At 35.4% G+C, this 24633-nt stretch overlaps 1 protein-coding gene across 6 annotated transcripts in view; it reads left to right on the top strand.

Annotated features, from left to right (window-relative positions):
* The window catches only part of MECOM (MDS1 and EVI1 complex locus), a 617334-nt gene extending 593550 nt beyond the window's left edge, over positions 1-23784 (top strand). For 5 of the 6 annotated variants that reach the window (XM_012557583.1, XM_004383439.2, XM_004383440.3 and 2 more), the window contains 7 exons: positions 4923-5089; positions 6195-6272; positions 10504-10673; positions 13068-13203; positions 16463-16699; positions 17979-18162; positions 22251-22531. In XM_012557583.1, coding sequence (XP_012413037.1) covers positions 4923-5089; positions 6195-6272; positions 10504-10673; positions 13068-13203; positions 16463-16699; positions 17979-18162; positions 22251-22385 — 1107 coding nt within the window. In that variant the 3' untranslated portion in view covers positions 22386-22531. Of the gene's footprint in view, positions 1-4922; positions 5090-6194; positions 6273-10503; positions 10674-13067; positions 13204-16462; positions 16700-17978; positions 18163-22250 lie in introns of all 6 variants that reach the window. The other variant, XM_004383442.2, reaches the window with a different exon arrangement.
* The last annotated feature ends 849 nt before the right edge of the window (positions 23785-24633 follow it).

Here is a 24633-nt window from a genome sequence, read left to right as displayed (position 1 = left end):
GGGTCAACGGAAACAGCATATATTACAAAATTTCTTCTAAGTATATGTGCTTTTACTTCTCTTCACTCTTTTTCATTAAAAATTATGCTGATTTCTGAGGAAGGGACAAAACTTTGGTATATAGTTCAGCTGTTCTTTTAAAGCCACGTTACAATTATATATAAATTATTGTAGGCTGGAGCACTTTAGCATTTGACTATTTCCTCTATCTAATGTTAGCTTCTCTCTGCCAGAAATTCCTCCATTTTATTCCTTTTTTTGTTTTTTGTTTTTTTTTGTATACAATATGTGATGAATTGTGATTTTTCTTGTTCTGATGGACTTTTAAGGATTATGTTCATTTATTTAAGAAGTATTTAAAGAGAGTGACAGATTGATAGACTACATTAGGCAAAGCTGTGCGGTAGATGGGGTTATTCTTTGATTACCCTGGCCTACATTTCCAGTGTTCCTCTTTCTGTCTTTCCTTGCAGAAGTCTGTCCTGAGTATCATGCTACTCATCCTATCTACGGACTTTATTACTTGAGAGTAGCTATGTTGTTAGCTGCTCCAAGCTTAAGGTTTTACCTCTTCTGCATAAATGGCCAATGGTTCTATCAACTTCCGAAACCAATCCAGGTTTTAAATCAGATTCTCTTTCCTTATAATACAGAGCCGTAGCAACTGCCATTGCATTGATTTGGAAATACTTGCATTCCGTTGAATCACAGATTTTTTAGAGCTATAATTTACATTTGTATTATAAAACACGAGGAGCCTTGGTGGTGCATTTGTTAAGCGCTTGGCTACTAAGGAGAGGTTGGTGGTTTGAAACTCACCAGTCACTCTGCAGGAGATAGATGTGATGATCCCATGAAGATTACGGCCTTGAAAACCCTATGGGGCAGTTCTACTCTGTCATATAGGGTCTCTGTGAGCTGGAATCGACTTGACAGCAATGGGTTTTATTATAAAACATAGATGCTGCTGAAAAACATTAAAGGTATATATTTATAATTTTTAATGAAAGAAACTCTAAGTGATTTCATAATCATGACTGATGAATGTGATGCATGGGATGAGATAACCATAAAATATGAATATTTACCTCTCCCCCAAATGACCATGATTTTCAGATTTCTCGAGATTATCAAGTGAATAAATATAGAAAACTAGTAGATCTACAAACTTTCCCATCATAAGTTATTTATGAAAGGTTAGTTATTTTATGATAAAAGCATGTGCAATCTAATTTGTGAAACATTAGGTTACATAATTCATAGTGCTGTCGGACATATCATTTCATATAATCAGGTTGTCACTTTAATAGTTTTAATGAGAAACTTCTTTATGTCATCAATTATTGCCTGTCAGATAATAAATATTAATCTAAATACTTAGGAACCAATTGATGATATCTTGCCTGCTGAAATGTTTTTAAAATACTTGCTTTATTTGACTAGAGAGATAGCTACATTTTTTGGTAGGAGCTAGGGAATTGTGTCTAAATATTAGTTTGCGTCAGTATAAAGTTAATAGCCTCTCTGGGACTGGAAGGGGGCGAAACGACTTCCTCTTCCAGACATCTGGCTGCAGATACTATCAACAACAATTATCTATGAAAATAAAAATTACTGTTCCATAGAAAAAAACTGTCATTTACTGATCTGAGATTAGCCTATGACATTAATGGGTCACAAAGCAGTATTTCTAAAATATATGATCTAAATTTTTTCCCCCTTATTTTCCCATTCTCAGCAAGTTTCTTCTTTAAATTTCTTATTCATAATAGTATACATTGCCCTTTTCATTCAACGGAAAAAATATATAGCTAGATTCTGTTCCATTTATCCCAGTTTATCTTGATTTTTAAAACACCAAGTCAAACTTCAAAATGAACATCAAAACTTACTACTTCTTTTGTAAAATGTGAGTCAGAACAGATAGCAAATGAAAGCTGGGGTTGTGATCCATACACTCAAGAAAGATCATCTTAATCCAACACCGTAATCCAAGAGAGGGCTGCTATTGGTCCCAGCATTGCTAAACTTCCCCAACTGGTCAGATATCTAAGTCAGTTCTGTGTTCCCTAATGGGGAAACATGTTCTTTTCAGCTGAGGCAAAGCGCTCTGAGAGCAAATCTCATGACGATGAAAGGAAAGATTCAATGATGGCTTTTATGCTGCTTCAGTGGTTGCTAGCTGGACAGAAAGGTGTGTGTGTGTGTATGTGTGTGTGTCTGCCTGTGTCTGTGCGCGCGCATAGTGTTGATAGTGACATTCAGCTTACTTCCCATCTTCCTTCTTTCCTTTTTCCCCACTCCGATTTAATCCTTTTCATTTGACATAGAAGTCAAAGGTGGGGGTGGTTTATAAGAGAGGCATTTGGGTAACCCTTATTCTTTTTCCTGTTATCCTTAAGAATGTCATTATTTAGTCATCAAACCCATAATATATTTTCTTGTTTCTTAAGGGTTTTCCCAAATCGAAACAGTTTGAGGTAAAGTAATCACAGTGATCTTTCTTCAAAAGGAGCTATTAGCAGCTACTAAAGCAAGACACATTTCTCAACAGCCAATTGCTCTTAAATAACTTGAAGGACTTGTAGTTTATATGTGCTAGAGATGAAAGCTGAGAATAATAATAGTCATGAGTAAGCTATTTTCCATATAAAAGGAAAAGTGTTTCTATAAGATGTATTGCCCAGGAATCTGTCGTTGTCAGCAGGGTGGTCGCTCAGATGATTTAAAACCACTAGATAATGAAACTTTACTCAAATATTAAATGTACATAAATAAAACATTTATAATCATCACCCCCGCACTTACTATTCTTCCCAATAAATACATGCGACTGTGACCCTTACCCTTACTTGTTACTGCTAATCAGTTCGAAGGTTAGGGGTGATTTTTCACTCAAACTATTTATTCCACGGTGGATGAAATATCAAAATGATTTTCTGCAAGGAACAATTAAAAGGAATAAATGCAAATAAAATAGTGTCATAAAATATTTTCAGATTGATTTTTAATAAATAAAATTCAAAGGAATACGGAAATGCGAATGCTGTGGCTGGAGAGGGATATGACCATACTCGGCAGAGGCAAAGTTTCCTCCAACCGCTCTGAGCAGCCTCATCATTCCATTTCTCTGCCCCGTGATCAGTATGTGTCAAAATCCTTCATAGTGACAAATGTGCTGTCCACTTGCATCTGTGGAGAATGTTTTAGCAGGCGAGTGATTATGAATCAAACCCGAGCTTATAGCCCCTACTGCCTCCCAATGCGTTCACATTTGTCGTCTGACAAGTAAATGTATCTCGACTTTCCTCTGAGGTTTTTTTTTTGCACCATGTTTGATGAAAGACATTTGGCAAATTGGCAGTGGTACCCTGTACGTTGCAATTTGTAGCTAGCATTAGGAATCTGGGCATGAAATGAGAGGGCAGGCTCCAGGCTAAAGGGAAAAGAGAGAGAGCTAACTAGAACATGAATAGTCATTTGAAGAATCAAGCATACAATATTCCCCTTGTAAGAAGAAGATCATGTTCAGACCACTCTGTTAAGAGTTTCAGAAGCCAATGGTATTCTGTCCATCTGTGTGTCTGCAGAATATGTATTTTCTTAATTTTTCTTTCAAGTAGGAGATTCTGTTTTTTCACTTTTTACCTTGAGCTCTGTAAATTAGGCCCCTATTTCTGTCCAATTGTCTTATCAGCAAAAGTTAGCCTATTGGATTGACCAGTTACCTGAATTTGCAGTTATTACTATCGCATTCCTTGTGTGGAGTTTTCTGGTCTACCACTCCAGCTCATTGAGAAACACAGAGTGCATATAGAGTGCAAACACCTTTTAAATAGCTTTTTGAGCTCTCCAGTGGCATAGTGCCCTGAGAACCAAATAAGTAATGGGTGAGTTAATTTAACAAGATGGCCTGAAAGTTTGCTTTTCAACATCAAAATTCAGTAGCAAGCAGCTTCCAAATAAAATGTTAGCACTGAGGAAACTTAACATTTTGAGAGGGTCAAAGGAAATGGGAGAATCATTCTAATTGTGGGATTGAGGACCAAGTTAACTTTTAAAAGCAAATGACACTCTTTGATTGTGACACTCTAAAATATGTGTGCAGGTGGACAAAAGCTTGAAGATTATAAGCAAAGTAAATTAAGTTGTTAGAGGGGAAGAATTAGGCAAGCTAGTTTTTCTCTAAGAATATTTCTGTAAGAGTATAGTTACACTAACTGCTCTCTTTTTCTTATAACACGTGCCAAGTCATACTATTGAAGTTATAATAATATAGGTTGTAATGAGTTGTCATTACAACTCATTCTTTGTCCAGAACAAATTAATATTTCATCAGGATTCTTTGTTTACGAGCCCATTTAAAAATCTGGTATATCCAGATATTAATTTAACACACTTCGGCAATATGCCTCTTAGATATTTAATTTTTTTCTTTCTGGGTTACACATATTTGGCTTAAGCTATAACTTTGGAATGCCTGATGTTCTTTCATGCTGTGAGTTCTTTCCATGTGACTCCATGGTTCCTAGGACTTTTCTCTATAATTCGTAGTTTATTGTTGAAGTCCAGAACAGAATAATGATGCTATCACTTACTTTAATGAACATTTAATTTGGCTTTATTATCTTTCTTCTGTATTTCATTGCTCACTTGTATATTAAATTATTATAAAATAGTCTAACCAAGGTTTTACGAAAAAGTTTACCCAGCATTTTATAAGCTTACTACAACCTTTGTTTTTCCAAAATGAATCAGTTCTCTGGTCATTTGTTTCATGTTGGGACACTACAACCTTTTTCTACAACCATTGCATTTAGCAGATTTCAGGTTTCCGTTTTAATGATGTTCTTGGTTTGCCAGATCTCATTATAGAGGAAAAGATGTCAGACCCTTCATGGTCTTGTGCTTTTGCCTTTTAGATGTCGGCTATTGAAAACATGGCGGAGAAGCTAGAGAGCTTTAGTGCCCTGAAACCTGAAGCAAGTGAGCTTCTACAGTCAGTCCCCTCCATGTTCAACTTCAGAGCGCCTCCCAACGCCCTGCCAGAGAACCTCCTGCGCAAGGGAAAAGAACGCTATACTTGCAGGTAACTACAAAGTTAATTATGGCTGGCTTTCTGAAAATCTCCCCTCTGATTTCAAAAGGCCCTACTGTTTGTTTTGGAAATTATTCTTGATTAGATGATTAATAGCAACTGTGATGGATCCAGGCACTTCAAAGTGCTCTTTATTTAGTGAGATAGAAAAATAGTGGTTTTAAAAAATTATTATTAAATGAGAATTTTAACACAGGCCATTCGGTTTTGATAAATGAGGTTGGAAACTGTCCAAATACTATCTACTTGTCTTAGTTCCCCATCACTTTGATATTTATGAATTTTCTTTCACAGTTAATTATTTTCATCCTAAGGTATAATACTATTGTCCTTAAGAATACATTTATTAATTGCCATAGCATTAAAGAAGAAGGCCAGTAAGTGAAGGATGAATAAGGTTGATAGGTAAAGAAAGCCAGTTAATAAGTATCTTGTTACTCGTCTGTAGCACAGTAAACTTGTTTTTTGTTTGTATTTGTTTTGGGTTTTTTTGTTTTTCTTTTTTACAGATTGTGATTCTAATTTCTGAATTGGCTTCCAAAATCTATGGCATCTGACTCAGGCATATCAGTTTATCTGCTCTTTGGAAAATTTGTCACTTTCTTCCCAGAAAAGATTTTATGGGAACATACCTTGATGGATGAGGTCTCAGAATCTTGTCTGATCTGATACCACTCAATGTACAGAGAGTTGGCACTGTGGCTGACATGTAAAATGAGTTGAAACATTTGAAATCTGTTTACATCAACCCAGAATCACAAACTCTGTCATTTTTTTATCCCCTTGTCTGGTTTGGTTTTTTGAATGTAAAGATAGAAAGTTACCAAAAGAGTATGGGGGTCATCAAACTAGAGTCTATTTTCATAAATTGGTTGCTTATGCGTGTGCAAATCCAACCAGATCTCATAAGGCAGGCTTTATTTGTAGAGTTATTTATATCCATAGAATGGCTTTGTTGCAATTTTTAAATACCAAAGACATGTGAGTTCCATGCAAGATTAATTAAACCAGGAATAAGCATCTGGCTTCTTATGCGGCTCGAGTGAAATAAAGTCAACTGTGCTGACTTTCTCTTATAAACATCTTTTCATAACAGATACTGTGGCAAGATTTTTCCGAGATCTGCAAACCTAACACGGCACTTGAGAACCCACACAGGAGAGCAGCCTTACAGGTCTGACAATTTTTGCTAAATTACCTTGATAAGTATTGTAATAATTAAAGTGTCTTGTGGACAGAATTTTAAAGGAAGCTATTTTTGTGCATGTATGAATGTATGTCTATTGAATTTTGAGTCAAGGAAGAACTGACCAAAAAAACAAACAGAAAAAAGAATTAAGGGCTAGGATGAAAATTATGAGTCCTAACTTCTCTAATCCATGTTTCCTACATTGTTGGCTAGCTTCATAATCTTGGTTGAAAACTTCTAATCAAATAACTAAGTTAGTATTCTGTTACCGGGTACCCTTGGTGTTAGTATAAGGAGCAATTGAGTCAGAATGATCTGGATTTTAGGTACAACACAGCCATTTATCTGCTGTGTTGAGACACATTACTTACCTTTCTGAGGGTCAGTTTTCCTGTCTATGAAGATTAAGGTACTAATATCTCTCTCCTAGTGCTATTATGAAAAAAAGTTAAAATTATATTGCTAATAAGGCACTTAGCACACAGGTACTTGGTAAATGTGAGCTAATATAATTATTTTGGCTAAGCAGCAGAACTTTTGCTCAGTAATCAGAGTATCTGGATTTAAACTGAGCCTCTACCACTTTGTAGCAGTGTAACCACAGGCACATTCTTAACCTCTCTGAGCTGAGCCATTTCTTCGTCTGTATAATGTGAATAATTATAAAGCCTTTCTCATAGAGCGCTGTGAAGATTAAATGAACTAATCCACATGAGGCCCTTGGTGTGGTGTGTAGTAAAGAATAAGTGTTTAAGAAATGTTAGCCATTTAAAAAATTAATTTTATCTGTTTTAGTGCTCTCTCTTTTCATAATTAGTTACTATTTTAGTTAGCAGTAATCGTAACATTGCAGCCTCTCTTTTCTAAATCTTAAGTCTCTGTTAGGAGATAACAACCCATGTATAACTTTGTTTTCCCAGCACAGCTGAGCCAATGTCTACAGGTCCTAATAGCAGGTTTGAGGCATATCCTGGGGAAAAGGAAGAAAATATAGAACTAGAGATAGAACAGACAGAATAGATTATACAAAGAAGGGCAAGTCCACCAACAAGTTCCTAAAGTACTTCTTAGTTTATTCCATTAAATGTCAAGATTAACCATATGACACATGGAACATCTGTCTAATTTCAATGTCTACATTATTGTTTACTAAAGAGTGAAAATAATCAGTGTGAATGTTATTTATCATAAGTAATATCATAATTTCATCCTGGTTTGAATTTCTTATGCATTGCATATGTGTAATATTATTTTTTATCTAAATGCTTACTTGTTTTGTTAAAATAAGGCAATTATATATCAGCTTTCAAAGACTTTTTTACATGGCCAGAATAAGAAAAATGGGCAGACCAATGCCCAGGTGTTTACACATAATTGAAATTTTAGGAGAAAATTGAAGGAACTTAAACTCAGAAAATAATAAAATACTTTCTTAAATTCTTTGTTTACCTACGTGTTTTATAAGTCAGTAATCACAGTGATATTTCTTTCTATGTGATAGAATGCACTTGATATAACAGGTCGCAGAAAGAGGTATAGTAGTGGGAAGTGTTAGATGCCTTTGTTTTTTGAGAACACTTAATTTCCTAGGAATTCTGCTTAAGCAGTTTGACACTCTAAGAAGGAAAGACTTCCATGCACGTATTTTGTTATGGCCAAGGGTCCTTGTATGCATCTATGATATCATTCCAGTTTTACTCTTCTTTTGTACCTGAAGTCAGTGATTTTATTCTACCTCATAAATGGTGCTACTATTGTACATATTTTTTAAAAAACATGAACTAGAATTTTGGCATAGCTAGAGATCTTACACAACTATTTGCTCAGGGACTTTGTTTTACAAATGAAAAACCTCAGATCCGGAGATGCTAATTGCCTTCTCAAAGGTCTGGTACCAGTAGTCAGAATTAAAACCCAGGCTCTGAGCTCCCGCTTCAGAACTTTTATCTCATAGCATGATCTCAAACATTCCATTGGCTTCTTTCCCTATATCCAGTGACTACAAGTACCTGTTGCCATTGAGTCAATTCTGACTCATAGCAGCCCCATGTGTGTCAAAGCAAAAAACGGTGCTCCATAAGGTTTTCAATGTTGATTTTTCAGAAGTAGATTGCCAGGTCTTTTTTCCCAGGAGCCTCTGGGTAGACTAGAACTCCCAGCCTTTCAGTTAGTAGCTAATGCTTGTTTGAGCTATTCAGGGACTCCATATCCAATGACTAAGAAGGCTTAATAGTATACTGTTCATGATTACATTATATGTTCACTTGAAGAATTCTCGAAGCTTAGGCTCTGATTTGATTTGTCTCTTAACTACTGGCTAATTTTTTTGGAGTGGAAATGAATGTTTTCTTATTTGGATCTCTCAACATTTTATCCAAGACATTAGCAGGAAGGACATAAAGTAACAGCTGATTATTGGTTAAAATGCCCTTATCGACCAGTTTTATTTATATTAGAGAATATGATGTTTACTAGATTTGGAAAATCCCCTTTGCATATAAGCAAAATGTTGGAAGCATGTCAAAGACATAATCTCTCATTCTTGTGATTTGTATAGAAAATGATTTAAGTGAAAATTTTTATTAAGTGTTTGATCAGACTATAAATTGTGTGAACATTTTTGTGAACATATTTCTAAAGTTTATGTTAGGAGTATACATTTTTTCTATCAGTGAAAGAGAATTTCTATTCTTTTCTGCTTATTGCAATACATTGATGTTAATTGTACAGTGGTTCTCGTTGCAGTGGGCCTTGGGGGTCCACAGAGGTATTGCAAAGAAGGCCATGACTCCATATGAATTTTTTTTTCAAAAGCAGAGGCTAAAATGTTACAACTACTATTAATGTGAGGTTTCACAAAGTTTTTGTTAATATTATAAGTATGGAAAGTTGAGGAACCTCATGATGCCAGAACAGTTCTCTTAAGGGGACAAAATTAAACCATTCCTTGAGTTGGTTTATTGACACAATGCCAGAAAAACTTGTTCAACAGATTTATTTTCCCTGCTAAACCAACTAGACTTCTGGCTCACACAAGGATAGCCTAGAACTCCAAGCACCTTGAGTGGAATGGGGTGATTTCTGTTCGAGCACTCTAACCATACCTACTCACTAAGTCCAAATTCAGAAGTGGGAGGAGAAGACCCTTCACACATGGAAAAATGAGTTAAGAATTTTCTGGCAGCTAAATTAGAAATTTTCACTTAAAAATCGTTTGGAAAAGTCAATTTGTTCTTGCTAGCAGCACACACACAAATTACATCCACAAATGATACAATCTTTATCTTAAAATACCAGAAGAGAATACCCCATCAATTACAAAAAGCCACTTTTCTTCCTTACTGATAAGAACTCGAGGGGAGGATTAAATTTTTATTTTATGACTAAAGGAAAACTTTGAAGTAATTTATGACTTTCCATTACACAGAAGGCAGAGACAATTCGTCAACAAATAATAAGTGCTTTCCTGAAAAACTGACTTGGTTCAGAACTGCTACAGACCTTTTAAGAAAAATAGCAATGGAAAATTGGGGAGAGTATGGAGAGGGTAGATTAATGAGGACCTTTGCTTTCATTTCAAAAGGAGAATTCAGTGACACTATTACTTGCTTTTATAACAGTTTAAAGATTAATAGAGATTTGGTGGACTCCTAATCACTACAGATTATGAAAATCTACGTCTTTGGTATCAAACTTAACTATTCACATTGCCTCCGTTTTAAAAGTTTGGACTATTTATGGCTATTTTGGAGCAGGTAATAGAATTTCCCATCTAGATTATCAGTCTAGAAAGTAGATTTATTATGAAATGATTTAATCACACTCTACAATTTTGAATGCAAAAATCATCTTTTTACTTTGAGGGATACATAAATTTGTCTCATGTTTGTTTACAAAGGGTTTAATTGTGTTATGCTAAGCAATGCTACTATTTCTTAATGTCCTTATTTTTGTGAGGTTTATTTAAAATATCAAGATTAATTGCTTTAGTAAATTTGGGAGCAATGAAATCATCGATGTTTTATTATGTTTTTCAGAAAATCTTTGAAGCAAAGGCTATTGAAATTGAAATCTCCACTGTGTGACTAGAATTTCTGCCTGTGCCTTTTCTCTAGATTGTTGTTTTGTGGATCATAATTTTTGATACCTGGCTTACTAGTCTTGTGAAATACCTTTTGATTTGCTTGAGGATATATTCTCTACATTTATTTTTCAGATGCAAATACTGTGACAGATCGTTTAGCATATCTTCTAACTTGCAGCGGCATGTTCGGAACATCCACAATAAGGAGAAGCCATTTAAGTGTCACTTATGTGATAGGTGTTTTGGGCAACAAACCAACCTAGACAGACACTTAAAGAAGCACGAGAATGGAAACATGTCTGGTAGGTAACAGTTGTGTTATGAGAAGGTGGCTTATTTTTTGTATTTTAAAAAGTAATTGTATTCTTTCTTCTCTCATTTTACTTTGATGTCAGAATCAGATCCTACTGTGAAAAGTTGCAGTACGTTTCTCTGATTTAGAATGATGTGATCACCACTGGTTAATATAAATATACAACTCACTGATCTTATTTGGATTTTTTTTTATTATTTTTATTCTCCTGAGTTCATCTCATTTGGGCAATCTCAAGCGAAGAGAACCAATGACTCAAACTCAGAGGAGACTTATTATGAATCAAGATTTCCTAAATTGCTAGGAAACAATCTCTCCACCTATTGACTCAGAATGTGGCTCCTAGGCATGGCGGGATTTCCAGACAGCCCCAGAATACCACTCTCTAAATATTAACCTAGAAATCATGACTGCTTTTGCAGAAGGCCTGCAGTTCAAAGAACCTCTCCTGGACAACTGTTTTTTAAGACAAAGGAGGGACAGAATACTGTCAATATGATTAGAACAGCCATGGCAAGTGATAGTGGCGTATGGTTTTGGTGACAAATCCTGATGTAGAAATTTTGTTAATAATAAGGGCCGTTGTCTTTGTCACTGGCAGAAGACTCACTTTTTCTTAGCGTGTACTTGGCAGCACATAGTTTGCAGAAGGGATTGTAGGTTTTCTTACCTTTGGCTTCTGAGAGTTAGATAATGAGCCGTTAACATTTGCCAGCTGGCATATGTGTGCAGAGCCAACCTGTGTAGCCACAATTTGTTTCTAGGGGATCAAGGAAATGAGTTGTGTGGGGTGGGGAGGGGGCATGGAATTTAGGAAAAGTAGTTTTAAGAGCAGAAAATGTTGGGTTTATCCAAACAAGTAATCTTTACTTAAGGAAATTATTTTATTATTATGCCTTCCTCCACAGTACAGATATATTGCTTATGATCTTGAATGGTTACTACTTAGAACTATATACTGTGCATTTCACCCAAAGTCAAAATTCTCATGGTTTAAAAATATTAGATTTTAGAAGCAGAAGTCTAATCCAATATGTAGAACTGGCCACACTTTCTAACCATACATACCTTTATAGCATATTACTATGATTTTCTAGTCAAAGTTATTTTGGAAAAAATTGAATAAGTTAAAAATGTAACGTGTCAAAGTTGACTATTTACTTGTCAACCCAGATTATAGCTTCATTAAGTGAAGGGTATGTTCTAACCTATTGTTGTTGATATATAAACTATTGTAAAGAAGTATTAAATTGCAAACATTTTGTGGCAAAGATAAACAACATGAAGCTAATGTTGGTGTAAAGTTTAACCACATGACCACATATAAAGTACTTGTTGTTGTTAGCAGCCATCATGTCATCCCGCAACTCATGGCGACTGCATGTGCAGCAGAACAAAACAATGCTTGTATCATCCCCATTATTAGTTGCAGATAGGACCATTATGATCCATAGGGCTTTCATTGGCTGATTTTTGGAAGCAGATCACCAGGCTTTTCTTTCTAGTTTGTCTTAGTCTGGAGGCTCTGCTGAAACCTGCTCAACATCACAGTAACACAAAAGCCTTCCCTGACAGGTGGGTGGTGGCTGAGCTGCACTGGCCCGGAACTGAACCAGAGTCTCTCTCTCGGAAGGCAAGAATTCTACCTCGGAACCACCAATAATATCCCCATATAAAGTACCTACACGTGTATAATCTTATGTAAGCCTTACAACAATCCTTTGAGGCAGATATTATGATTCCATAATATGGTTTCAATTTTGTAGATGAGGAAGCTGAAGATTACCCTGTAATCGGCAGATCCAATATTGTCCTCTTAATATTATACCACTCCAGCCTGTGGACTGATGTTTTTGGAATCCACTTGCTGCTTAGCTCACCAAGTCAGGGTGCAGAATTTTCAGCGTCTCTTCAATCTTCATTTTGCAACATCCTTTAGTATAGGAGCAATAAATATGTATTGACTGTAACTCGTCAACTAAGTATGCAGTTTTCTGTGGTCAAGTCTAAGACCTATAGTAATTTGCTCATTGTATCTTCATCTTGCCATGCCAAGGCCAGGTTGGGGGAGCTAGTGGTAGAAATGACAGTAGGAGACTGTACCTCTACTATTAATAATATCCAAAATGGACTATTTTGATCAAATTCAGAAGGAATGAGATTCAAAATAAGTTGCCATACAAATAATCAAAACGAAACCCGTTGCTGTCCATTCGATTCTGAATCATAGTGGCCCTATAGGGCAAATTAGAACTGCCCCTTAGGGTTTCCAAGGAGCAGCTGGTGAATTCGAAATGCCGATCTTTTGGTTAGCAGCTGAGTTCTTAACCACTGTGCCACCAGGGCTCCTACAAATAATAAAAAGGCTTTCTGCTTCCCACAGGTACGGCAACATCATCCCCTCATTCTGAACTGGAAAGTACAGGCGCGATTCTCGATGACAAAGAAGATGCTTACTTTACAGAAATTCGGAATTTCATCGGAAATAGCAACCAGTCACCCAGGAACACAGAAGAAAGGTAAGCCCTTTTTTTTTTTTTTAAGTCTGTCTCTTCTGAAATGAATGTTTTCGAGTACATATTTGTAATATTAGTATTACTGCCACTATCAATGACTAATATTTATTTAATACATATTAAATACCATATGCTTTTCTAAGTACTTTATATATGTTAATTAATTTAATTCTCATAATAACCTTATGAGCTAGAGACTATTATCTAATGTTATCAGTGAAGGAATGGAGATGTTGAAGGTTAAATACCTTGCCAAAGATCACATAGGTAATAAATGAGTTTCTCAGCTGGACTGTCTGGCTCTAGAGCCTACATTTTTACGACACTGTTCTGCCTCTCTTGATTGCTAAGTAGAACATTTTATCAAAACTTGCCAAGTAGAAGGGAAAGGCACCACAGTGATTCAGTTAAAGCACTGTGAATCACTGGTCAATAATGTTTACTACTACATATCATAGATAACAAATGACATTATGTATGTATATATGTAATACCTGTTTTAAGGACTTGAGCGTCACCCAAATATCTTTTAGTTGGAAATGATAAGTTTCTTAATAAGATTCTATCACGACTTTATGTGCTTTCGAGTGCATACTCATTTAATTCTGGCATGTTTGTTTTCATGGATATGCTCATCCTTGTTTTTAGTAACCTGGTGCACTGGCTCCCACTTGTCCTCATCAACATCAAACATACATGGCTCAATTCATTAAAAAAAAAAAGAAGAAGAAAAGCTTTTAATGCTGCTGATAATAATAATTAACACTTATCTAGCACTTCACATTTTATGTTAAGTCAATGAAATGTTATTTCACCAAAACTATTGGATTTTTCTTATCTGTAAGTTATAATTAAATACCCATAATTGAGGACTAGACTTTGCTGATTATTAAATTACAATGCTGTATTATAAATTTTAACATAGCGTAGAATTAGTAAAGTTCCATTACTCTTTATCACATGAGTCACAAGTATTATCAGGTTAGTGTCCTCTAGTTTTGATGGTATTGAAAGTCAAAGTTAATTATTTTAAGTAGCTTTCCTATTAAGGCAAACTTCAAATAAACATTATTTCCCAAGATAACATACAAACATATGACTGCTTCTGCTCTTCAACTTGTGTAAGGGTGTATCTAAGGAAAAAAGAGAGAAAGATCTGGTATTGCACGGCCCTTTCCAGCCTTTATGAAGTCTAATGAGAGCTACACTTTTGTACAGTCGGGTGTATATTTTCTTCTGCTTGCCTGGTTGTGTGTGTGAACGTGTGCATCAGAGAAGGGGAGAGGCGGTAGATCAGAAGCACAGAGTAGTAAGAACGAGTAACAAAGATGTTTCTGATTTTATGTTTTGATGACGATATTTATATGATACAAAAAACATTGAACACAAAACACCATGTAGGTTCTGAGATGCCTATTCAGATTTCTAGCCCTTACTTGGCTATTTGGGTGACCATGTAGCTGCAACATCTGGCTTCAACATGTTGAAAGAGCACAGAAGTAAGAAGGTTGAGTCATCTAACTTTTTTCCCCTCAACTCCTATCAAGCTACTTTTGATGGCTATTTTATCCCTCAATAATTGCCACATTTGAAAGCATAATTAACAAATATGTTTTCTTAATCATGTTGGCTTTTGTTACTTTTGGGTTTCATCCATGCACTCTTGTTTCTCTTACTTTTTCTTTCATTTTTTTTTTCTTAAATAACAATTTCAATTCATTCAAGCTAGTGCGTTGGCAGTGTATCTGGAAACTAATAATTTATGTCTGTGCAAAACATGTTTTCATCATTCTTTGATAAAGGAGGTTAAGAGATTGGTTGTATAAAAAGCTTACTAATGATATGAGATTTTCTGGTCAAATGGATTTTTACTATGTGCATCTGTCACTTCCAAGATAGTTTCATTTATTTATTTTTTTACCCTGGGAAATCTAAATATTAAATTATACTCATTTTTTTATGTGGGAAAGTGATGTGGGTACATTGCTGATATCCAGTCTTCCATGATCTGAAAAATGGTTACATTACGTGTGAAAATCATGCATTGCTATAACAGTTACTTAATAATCTCAGAGAGTTTTCTGAATTAGTAAATGAGTAAAGAAGCAAGGCAAAATGGAGAGATTATTAATGAACCTAGAATCAGGATGCCTGGATGTCTGTGGTGGTTCTGTCCTTAGCAAGCTGTCTGAGCTTGGGCAAGTGCCTTAACTTCCTTGGTAATACATCTTTAAAATGATGATGTTAGAAGAAAATGTATTCTCTAGTTCAAAATAGCTACAATTCTTTTGTAACTGAAATTCAACTTTTAAATCCTACAATGAAACTGAAATTCAATTTACACATATTTGAATGTTTATTTTAAAATTTGAAAAGTTTATACTAGTTTCATAAATGCTCTCAAATTATTAAAATGGGATGCCTCTATAATTAAACCTTTTTTATAATTCAACTTTTGAATCACATGTTACAATCCTTGGAACCACGAACTAAAATATTACAAATGACTTTTTAAAATATAACATTTTTCTTTTAAATCGTTGTATTAGACATGCTTGCTAAGCTTCAAAAGATGTTTGTACAATTAAATTTCCAGATCTTTTCCCACCCTGGTGTTCTCCTGGGAAACAAGAACCTTTTTTGCATTCAGACTAACAAGGATAACTTGAAAATAATACAAATAAGTGAGCTCTCAATCACTTCACTTCCAAGTTTGGGTAGAGTGCCTAAGTGGAATATACCACAATGTCACCTAGAAATAGCAAATAGTGGGCTAGTCCTTGGCAGCTACCTTAACATTTTCTTTGAACTCTTAGATTCACTTTAGGCTGTGGTGTTTCAGCTTTTGTCAGTGTTGCTCAGGAAAAGGAGTCTTGCAGAAATCTATTATTTTAAATGGTGGGTTCTTATATGGTAATTAGGTGCATTATGTAGAGAAAACATTTATGTGCTTTTTATATTATATGTAGCAATATCATTTATCAGGAGAAGGCCTGATAAGCAATAGGAGACTGAGATTGTTTTTCCAGTTTTGCCCAGGGCTCCATTTATAATCTGAATAATCATCCGATTACTTTTTGCTTCATTTTCTCATTTATGAAATTACATTATTTTCCCATGGTTGTCGTCAAGCATAAACAATAAAAATTTACCACATAATCGTTGAAATTCTGAATTGTTGTTAGGAAGGCATGATAATAAAGCTAATTGATTTAAAAACTAAACCAGTAATTGGACCTTTTTCCTTTTATGTTTTTGAAAGGATGAATGGCAGTCATTGTAAGGATGAAAAGGCTTTGGTGACCAGTCAAAATTCAGATTTATTGGATGACGAAGAAGTAGAAGACGAGGTGTTGTTAGATGAGGAGGATGAAGACAATGATATTACTGGGAAAACAGGAAAGGAATCATTGACAAGTAATTTACATGAAGGAAACGCTGAGGATGACTATGAGGAAACCAGTGCCCTGGAGATGAGTTGCAAGACCTCCCCAGTGAGGTAAGTGCCTGTGTGATTTGAGTGAGTAAGCCATAATAAAACCACATTCTATTGTGATTTCACTTGCTCTGCCTTTCCACTAGAGCAATATTTCAGGTGATAAGCAATTTCTGAGTAATGATTTTGACTAATCATGAGATTAAATTTAAAGTTAGAAGCCATAATCAGTGCACTAATTTTAAACAGATAAAAATAGAGTGGTATTCCACATAACCCACAAGCATATGAGCACATCAGTGTTTGTGAAACTAACGAGTTAGGAAGGATACATGAAAATTGCACAAATACCAGATCGTTTATTTTTAGACACTATCTGTAAGTTTTGGATACTAGATTCTTACCAGATATACGGTTTGTAAATATTTTCTCCCATTCTGTATGTTGTTTTTTCACTTTCTTGATAGTGTCCTTTAATGCATAAAGTTTTTTATTTTGATGAAGCCCAATTTATCTATTTTTTCTTTTGTTGCTTATGCTTTTGGTGTTAACAGCTAAGACTCTGTTGCCAAATCCAAGGTCATGAAGATTTACCCTACACCCTACCTATAAACGAAAAAAACCAAACCCATTGCCACTGAGTCGATTCCAACTCATAGAGACTCATAGAACACAGTAGAACTGCCCCATAGGGTTTCCAAAGTTGTAATCTTTATGGAAGCATACTGCCACATCTTTCTCCCATGGAGCAGCTGGTGGGTTTGAACCGACAACCTTTCTGTTCGCAGCCGAGTGCTTAAAACCTCCCCAAAAATAGAGATTTGGAAAGTACCTAATTCATGTGATAATCTGGTGTGATTATCTTTATCAGTAAAATATTATTGAGAGTTAACAAATTTCACTTCATTTGATAGTATGTTATCTATATAGATGATAGATTTTTTAATGGAAAAAATTGACCAAATAGTTAAATTGATGGGAATATTATATTTTTCACATTGATAGTGAGTGCTGACAAAATATTACTGTAATTGGCTTTATTTTAAATGGAAATTATAAATGTATGAATTCTGTCTCTACTGCACTGCTGACTTAATATGTCATTGACCTTAACTCTATCTCAAATATACCCTTCACTTTAGTTATTAAAAATCTTAGAGAAACATATTGTTAAGATATTCACATTTTAACAGAGGCAATAATTGATGCATGCTACTTTACACTGCAAATACAAAATAAAGTTTTGACAGCTGTATAGATTCAAATGAAAGGTGATTTAATTGGATAACAAACTGAAAAAGAAAAGAAAATATCTCTATGCTTTCCCATTGGTTCATTTTAGATATAAAGAGGAAGAATATAAAACTGGACTTTCTGCTCTAGATCATATAAGGCATTTCACAGATAGCCTCAAAATGAGGAAAATGGAAGATAATCAATATACTGAAGCTGAGCTGTCTTCTTTTAGTACGTCCCATGTGCCGGAGGAACTTAAACAGCCGTTACACAGAAAGTCCAAATCACAGGTACATATTTTCCTGCAGTGTAGCATCATGGTAACATTGTTTGTGCATGAAAATGTTTATTTCCTTTGATTGACAAAGGGTAGTTATTTTATCTTTGCAATATTCTAGAATCTGGACAAGTTCAGATGCTTTAACCAAAACATTCATGTCTATATTCTATGTATGGTTGAATCCAAAATAGTTGATTAGTACAGCAATTAATATGGCTGCATTCTGCATGGAAATTTTTGTGACATACTATCCTACAATAATTATTTCTTTACTTTGCAATCTCCTTACTTCTGTTTAGATAGTCCGTAACTCTATGCTTGTATCTGTTTATACACTATGTCAGAATTAATTTCTAATTGCATTCTGTCTATAATTTTTGTCAATGTAATTATACTTTAGGATTTTGGAGAGCAAATTCTGTCCTCTACTTTTTTTTTTTGGTCCCTTACCATGTCTAGTAAATTTTTATATATAATTAATTAACAAGTTATATAATTACAGAGTTTATGATTAAGAGAGAAAACTGAAGCTCAGAGATTAAATCAGTTGCCAAAAGTCTGCAGCAATTTAGTGACAGATCAAGGAAAAAAAAACTATCAAATTTTAATTAAATGAATGACTGAATGAATGCTACCCAAACTGATTGGGCTTTGCAGCATCCTATTAGCATTCTGGTAACTAAAAATAAATCCAGTTATGAGTCCATAAATATCAATTAAAAGATCCTCAGTTCTTTTATCACACAATAAAGGAAGTCAGTACTTTCTGTTTGACATCCATACTCAACCAGATTGTTCATTCAGGTCAATTTAAAAAAGCAACTTCCTATTACAGGTAGTCCCCGACGGGGTTCCATTCCGACGACTCTCGTAAGTCGGTTCTGACGTAAGTCGAATACCTCTTTTTTTTTTAGTTTTCATTATTATTGCCTTTTATTATCAGTATCTCTCTATAAATCCGATCTTTGAACATCTGCAGGTGAACATCTGAGAATGATAAAATCAGCAAATTACGTACTACAAAATTGTATGTAGTACATATTTCTAACAGTAAGATGTACAAAAAAACAAAAACAGTTGTAAGTGCGGTTCGTCATGACTTGAGTACCTTGTAAGTTGGACTACCTGTATTACCATATTTATTGGTCACTTTGGTCTTATTAATCCATTGTTCCATTTTAGAGGTGGCCTAACATTTCAAACAATGTGATCATGTTGGCTTTTACATTAGGAAATTATTTCCTATTGGGCCAGGATGTTTTTGGCTGGTCTTAACAACAAATGTAACAGTATCTCAATTAAGATAGGGACACATCATGCCAATGGGATAATACCAGTTTTTAAAAGCCAGTCAAAAGTTTTAAGATGCCATATATGAGAATAGGAAAAATAAACGTCCTTTCTGAATTGAATTAAAAGCAGTCAGTCTCAACTCTAAAATGGCCTAGCTCTATTAACTTGAGAACGTCACTTAATGACTGTAGGTACCATTCCTTCATCATAAAGTGGGATAGGTGGAGAATATATCTAAGATCCCTTCCTGCTCAATGATTTAATGGGGATAAAAATGAATTTTTCAGTTTTTAACATTAAAAGTAAACTAGATTAGATATCTCGTTTTCACTTGGAGACATCGTAAGCAATGGCTAGTATTTTTTAAAATCCTTGATTTCCCATTTTTCTTTCCTAGTTAGTGATCAGAGATACAGAAGGATTCAGTTTTTTATTGCTTTTAGTTGTTCACCTAAAATACATTTTATTGCAAGAAATAATACCTTAAAACTGCAGAAATTGTTTAGATGTGTTAGGAAGCAAAAAGGACCTGAGACTCCAGAGATGATGGATATTTCAGTAGCGGCATTTTGCAAGCCTAGCTCGTATTTTTATTGGTACTTGATCAGGTCATATGTATCAGTTTGAAAATGGTCGGGCACTTTTGCAAATTGACTTTATTTCATGATAGTCTTCATTCATTCATTCATTCATTCAGTGGTTATTGACTGCCAGTTATGTGCTGAACACTAATTTTTATATACGTGGAAATGTTCATTTCCTTTGATTACCAAAAGACTGCTGTTCTGTCTTTGTAATTTTCTAGAATCTGAACAGGTTCAGAAGCTTTTCTCAAAACACTTATATCTTTACACAGTTGGTGATTTTTATAGTGATTGATTTCAAAATAATTGACCAGTACAGTAATTAATACGGCTACATTCTGATAAGAACTTCTCCGACAAACCCTATCCTACAAAAATTAATTTCATGATAATTGGTAATATTTTTGTCAGGCACACTGAGCTAAGCACTTTATGTAAGTTAGTGACTGGGATTCCTCCACAACCTTTAGAGGCAAATATGCTATTACAGTAAAACCTGGGAAAACCTGAACCCATGTAGAGTGGAAACCTGTCAGAGAAGGAAAACTCAGATATTTTCCACAAATAGGGAGTGATAGAGAAGTGGGAAGACTGTATCCTGTCAAAGGTGGAAAACTTGTGAGACCTAGAAAAACAAGGCAGTCCTGTCGAGTTTGGCTTTCACAGGTCTCACTGAATTATCTCCATTTCATATGAGGAAAGTGAAGCTTAAAATGTTAAGCAGCTTGCCCAAAGTCACACAGCTAGTTAAGTAGAGGCAAAGTAGAGACCAGGATTAAAACTCAGGTTTCCAGAATTTTCTCTGTACCCCCTTTCATCTTTCCAAACATAGAATGGGTTTCGTTAAGACTATTTCAGAATATTCTTTATCCCGAGCCCTAAAAGTGAGTACATCATTAGAGCAGATAGTTTAAGTTCAATGCTCACTTAGCCCATGCCCTACACTCAACAAGGGCAAGGACTGCATATTATTTATCCTAGACTCCCTAGAACCTAGCATGGTACCTGTCATAGAGTAGGTGCTCAAGAAATATTTGTTAAGTGGATGCTGATGTTTTGTAGAGTTCCAGAAGGCAAATTGACTACATAAAAGTCAAATGTGTACATTTAGAGCAATGACCCTGCAAATCAAAATCAGTCTGCAAGGAAGGGCAGATTTTCTAACTGAATGCCATGATTACAGAAGAAACCACAGACTGGCCACATGTCTCAGCATGACTCCCAGAGATGAAATTCTGCCTAACAACAGAGACATTTTGTCTTTGTTTACAGACAGTGGAATGTCTTTGGCAGGACTTTAATGATTCCACTTCAGCATTTTGACAAGCAAGTGTAGCAATGGATGAGACCAACAATGGCAAATCAACAGTGAAACGTTCACTCCCAAGTCAAGACCAAACATTTCCTTTGAATATTTTACTTGGCAATAAACAGAGGATTCTCTCAACAGTTATTTAGAATTTTACAAGATAATAGGGAAGAAAGAGCACGGCCTCCCAGAACACCTCTGAACACCTTCTGCTCAGCAGATACTGGAGCACAACTTGGTTAGAACATTGTTGGGTCTTGTGTTTTATTTTTTGGTAGAGCTGACTTTATCCTTTTTAATTTTCAAGGTCTTTGGGTTTCAGCATTGAATATTTCAAGCATAGACGGAAATTGGAAGAAGGACACTGGATTAAAAATTGACAGAAATATGTTCTAGTTCTGTCTCTCCTGCTATCTAGTTGAGTGACTTTGGGCAAGTCATTTCACCATCAGTGCTCTCAGTTATAACATGCAGGAGTGAGACTGTTTCCCCTTCTAGAATACAGTGCTGTCAAGGCAGGTCTGTGTGCTGTTCATATGTGCAATTTCAGCTGTAAGCACACAATGCTGTTTTTGATTAATTGAACCTGTGAAGTAGATAGATGTCTGTATATGTGGTTGGGCAGTGGGATGAGTCATATTTCTCAATGGAGGCACAACTGACATTTTGGGTGGAACAAATTTTTATTCCGTAGAACACTTTTGTGGGCCCCTAGACACTAGAGGCCAGCAGTAGCCCCTCGTCATTATAACAACAACAAAAATATATATGTCCCACACTTTTCCAAGCACACCCATGAGGGATGCTCCTACTTAGGATCCCGTCTCTTCTCAACATTCACCAGTAATATTCTTCAAATTAAAAGCGATGTTTTTCAAATATCATTTACCAAGTCTCTCTTTTTTACCTCAGGCATATGCTATGATGTTGTCATTGTCCGAAAAGGAGTCCCTCCATTCTACATCCCACAGTTCTTCCAACGTGTGGCACAGTATGGCAAGGGCTGCAGCGGAATCCAGTGCCATCCAGTCCATAAGCCACGTATGACGTTTCCAAGGTTGACCAGAGTGGGACCAAGTCCAACAGTAGCATGGCTCTTTTACATAGGACTATTTAAAAGACTGCTGAGCAGAATGCCTTATAAACCTGAAGGGTCACTCATTTAAAGTCTGGTGACCTTAAACTGAATGATTAAAAAGAAAGAAAGAAAAAAGACTATTTATTCTCGATATTTTGTTTTGCACAGCAAAGGCAGCTGCTGACTTCTGGAGGATCAATGTGACTCAAAGTGATTCAAAGAAAGTGAAAAACTTGCTGGGCAGAAGGCATCTTCCAGTTCACCCTGCCCGACCGAGGATGTGTGTGAGAGAGAGGGGCAGTCGAGATGTCAGCATTGATACGGATGAACACTCCATAGAAACTGAATCCTTTTTTGTACAAGATCACCTGACACATGATTGGGAACAGTTGCTTTTAATTACAGATTTAATTTTTTTCTTTGTTAAAGTTTTAAGTAATTTAACCCTTTAAAGATGGAAGTAGTTGAATGAAATGCACACTCGATAATTCTAGAAGCTGATAACAGGGAGTTCTTGTTCCCCCTTAACCTTTGCCTTCTCAAGTACATTGTTAAAAAATAGGGGAAAAGGGTATGTGTATATTGTAAACTATGGCTGTTCAATGCTCAAAGAGGTTAAGTCAGTAAAGTATCCTGTTCATCACCAGTACCACTGTACCGCTAATAAAATGTTTGCCAAATCCTTGTAATAACATCTTAATTTTAGACAATCATGTCACTGTTTTTTAATGTTTAATTTTTTGTGTTGTGTGTATCATGTATTTATTTGTTGGCAAACTATTGTTTGTTGATTAAAATAGCACTGTTCCGGTCAGCCACTACTTTATGATGTCTGAGGCACACCCCTTTCTGAATTTCAAGGACCAAGGTGACTTGACCTGTGTATGGGAGTGCCAAATCGTGTTTGGCTTTTCTTAACATTCCTTTTCTTTTTGTTGTTTTGTTTCCCTTCTTAATGAACTAAATAACGAATAGATGCAACTTAGTTTTTATAATACTGAAATTGATTCAGTTGTATAAATGATTATAATTTCCTCATGAAAGCATGATTCTTCTGATTAAAAAGTGTACCCCATATTTTATGCTGGTTGTGTGCAAGCTTGTGCGATGTTATGTTCATGTTAATCCTATTTGTAAGATGAAGTGTTCCAGACCTTATGTTAAAAGAGAAAAGTAAATAACAGACTGTATTCAGTTATTTTGCCCTTTATTGAGGAACCAGATTTGTTTTCTTTTTGTTTGTAATCTCATTTTGAAATAATCGGCAAATTGAGGTACTTTCTTCAAATGCTTTGTACAATATAAACTGTTATGCCTTTCAGTGCATTACTATGGGAGGAGCAACTAAAAAATAAAGACTTACAAAAATGATTGCTTTTCCCACTGTGTGGTATTTTCCCCTCTGGGCAATTTTTGTTTCCCTTTGGGATCCAGTGATTTAAAGATATGAAGGCTGTGACCTTGATGCCCTAACAGATACATGGAATGTAGAGCATAGTTGTATTGTTTTTAGATGACATACTTGATCATTCTTGGTCAATAGGGAGTTGGGGCATCTCCTGCTCGTTGTTCTGTACTTTCTCCATGTGCGGACAAAGTCAGGGCTCACGTACACCACTACACGGTCTTGGCATCGTTCTAAGTTAGCAGCACCCACTGCAGTTAGGACAGAGAGGAACGCACAGTTGTGTGTGTGTGTTTTATTCTGCTAAGTATATATGTATATATATCAAAACATTTGCTATTTCAACATTTTTTACGTGTAAATTCAGTCACATTAATCACTTTCACCATGATGTGTAACCATCACCACTATCCGTTTCCAAATTTTTCCTTCACCACTAACAGAAGTTCAGGCTCCCCTAAGCAATGAATCCCTCTTTCCCCTTCCCCCCCACCCCTGGTAACCACTAATAAAATTTGGTCTCCATGTATTTGCCTTGTCTAGGTATTTCATATAAGTGAGATCAGACCAACATACAGTATTTCTGCTGAATTTTACATAGAGTATGTCAACCAGTGCTCTGTTTCTAATTTTTGTTTTAATTACACAATTACCATTAACTGGTTCACAAGGGAAAAAACCTTTTTATTTCCCTTTTAAGTTTTCGTACACACGCAAAAATTTCTTTCTTCATAGTTATAACGGTGTAGGTACGATTTTGTATTTTCTTTATTTGTGGCAAAAATGCTATTGTTTTTAGGTACCTTCGAGTC

Source organism: Trichechus manatus, unplaced genomic scaffold (assembly GCF_000243295.1).
Source record: "Trichechus manatus latirostris isolate Lorelei unplaced genomic scaffold, TriManLat1.0 scaffold00110, whole genome shotgun sequence".
Lineage (NCBI taxonomy): Eukaryota > Metazoa > Chordata > Mammalia > Sirenia > Trichechidae > Trichechus > Trichechus manatus.
This window is presented reverse-complemented; position numbering and strand designations above follow the sequence as displayed.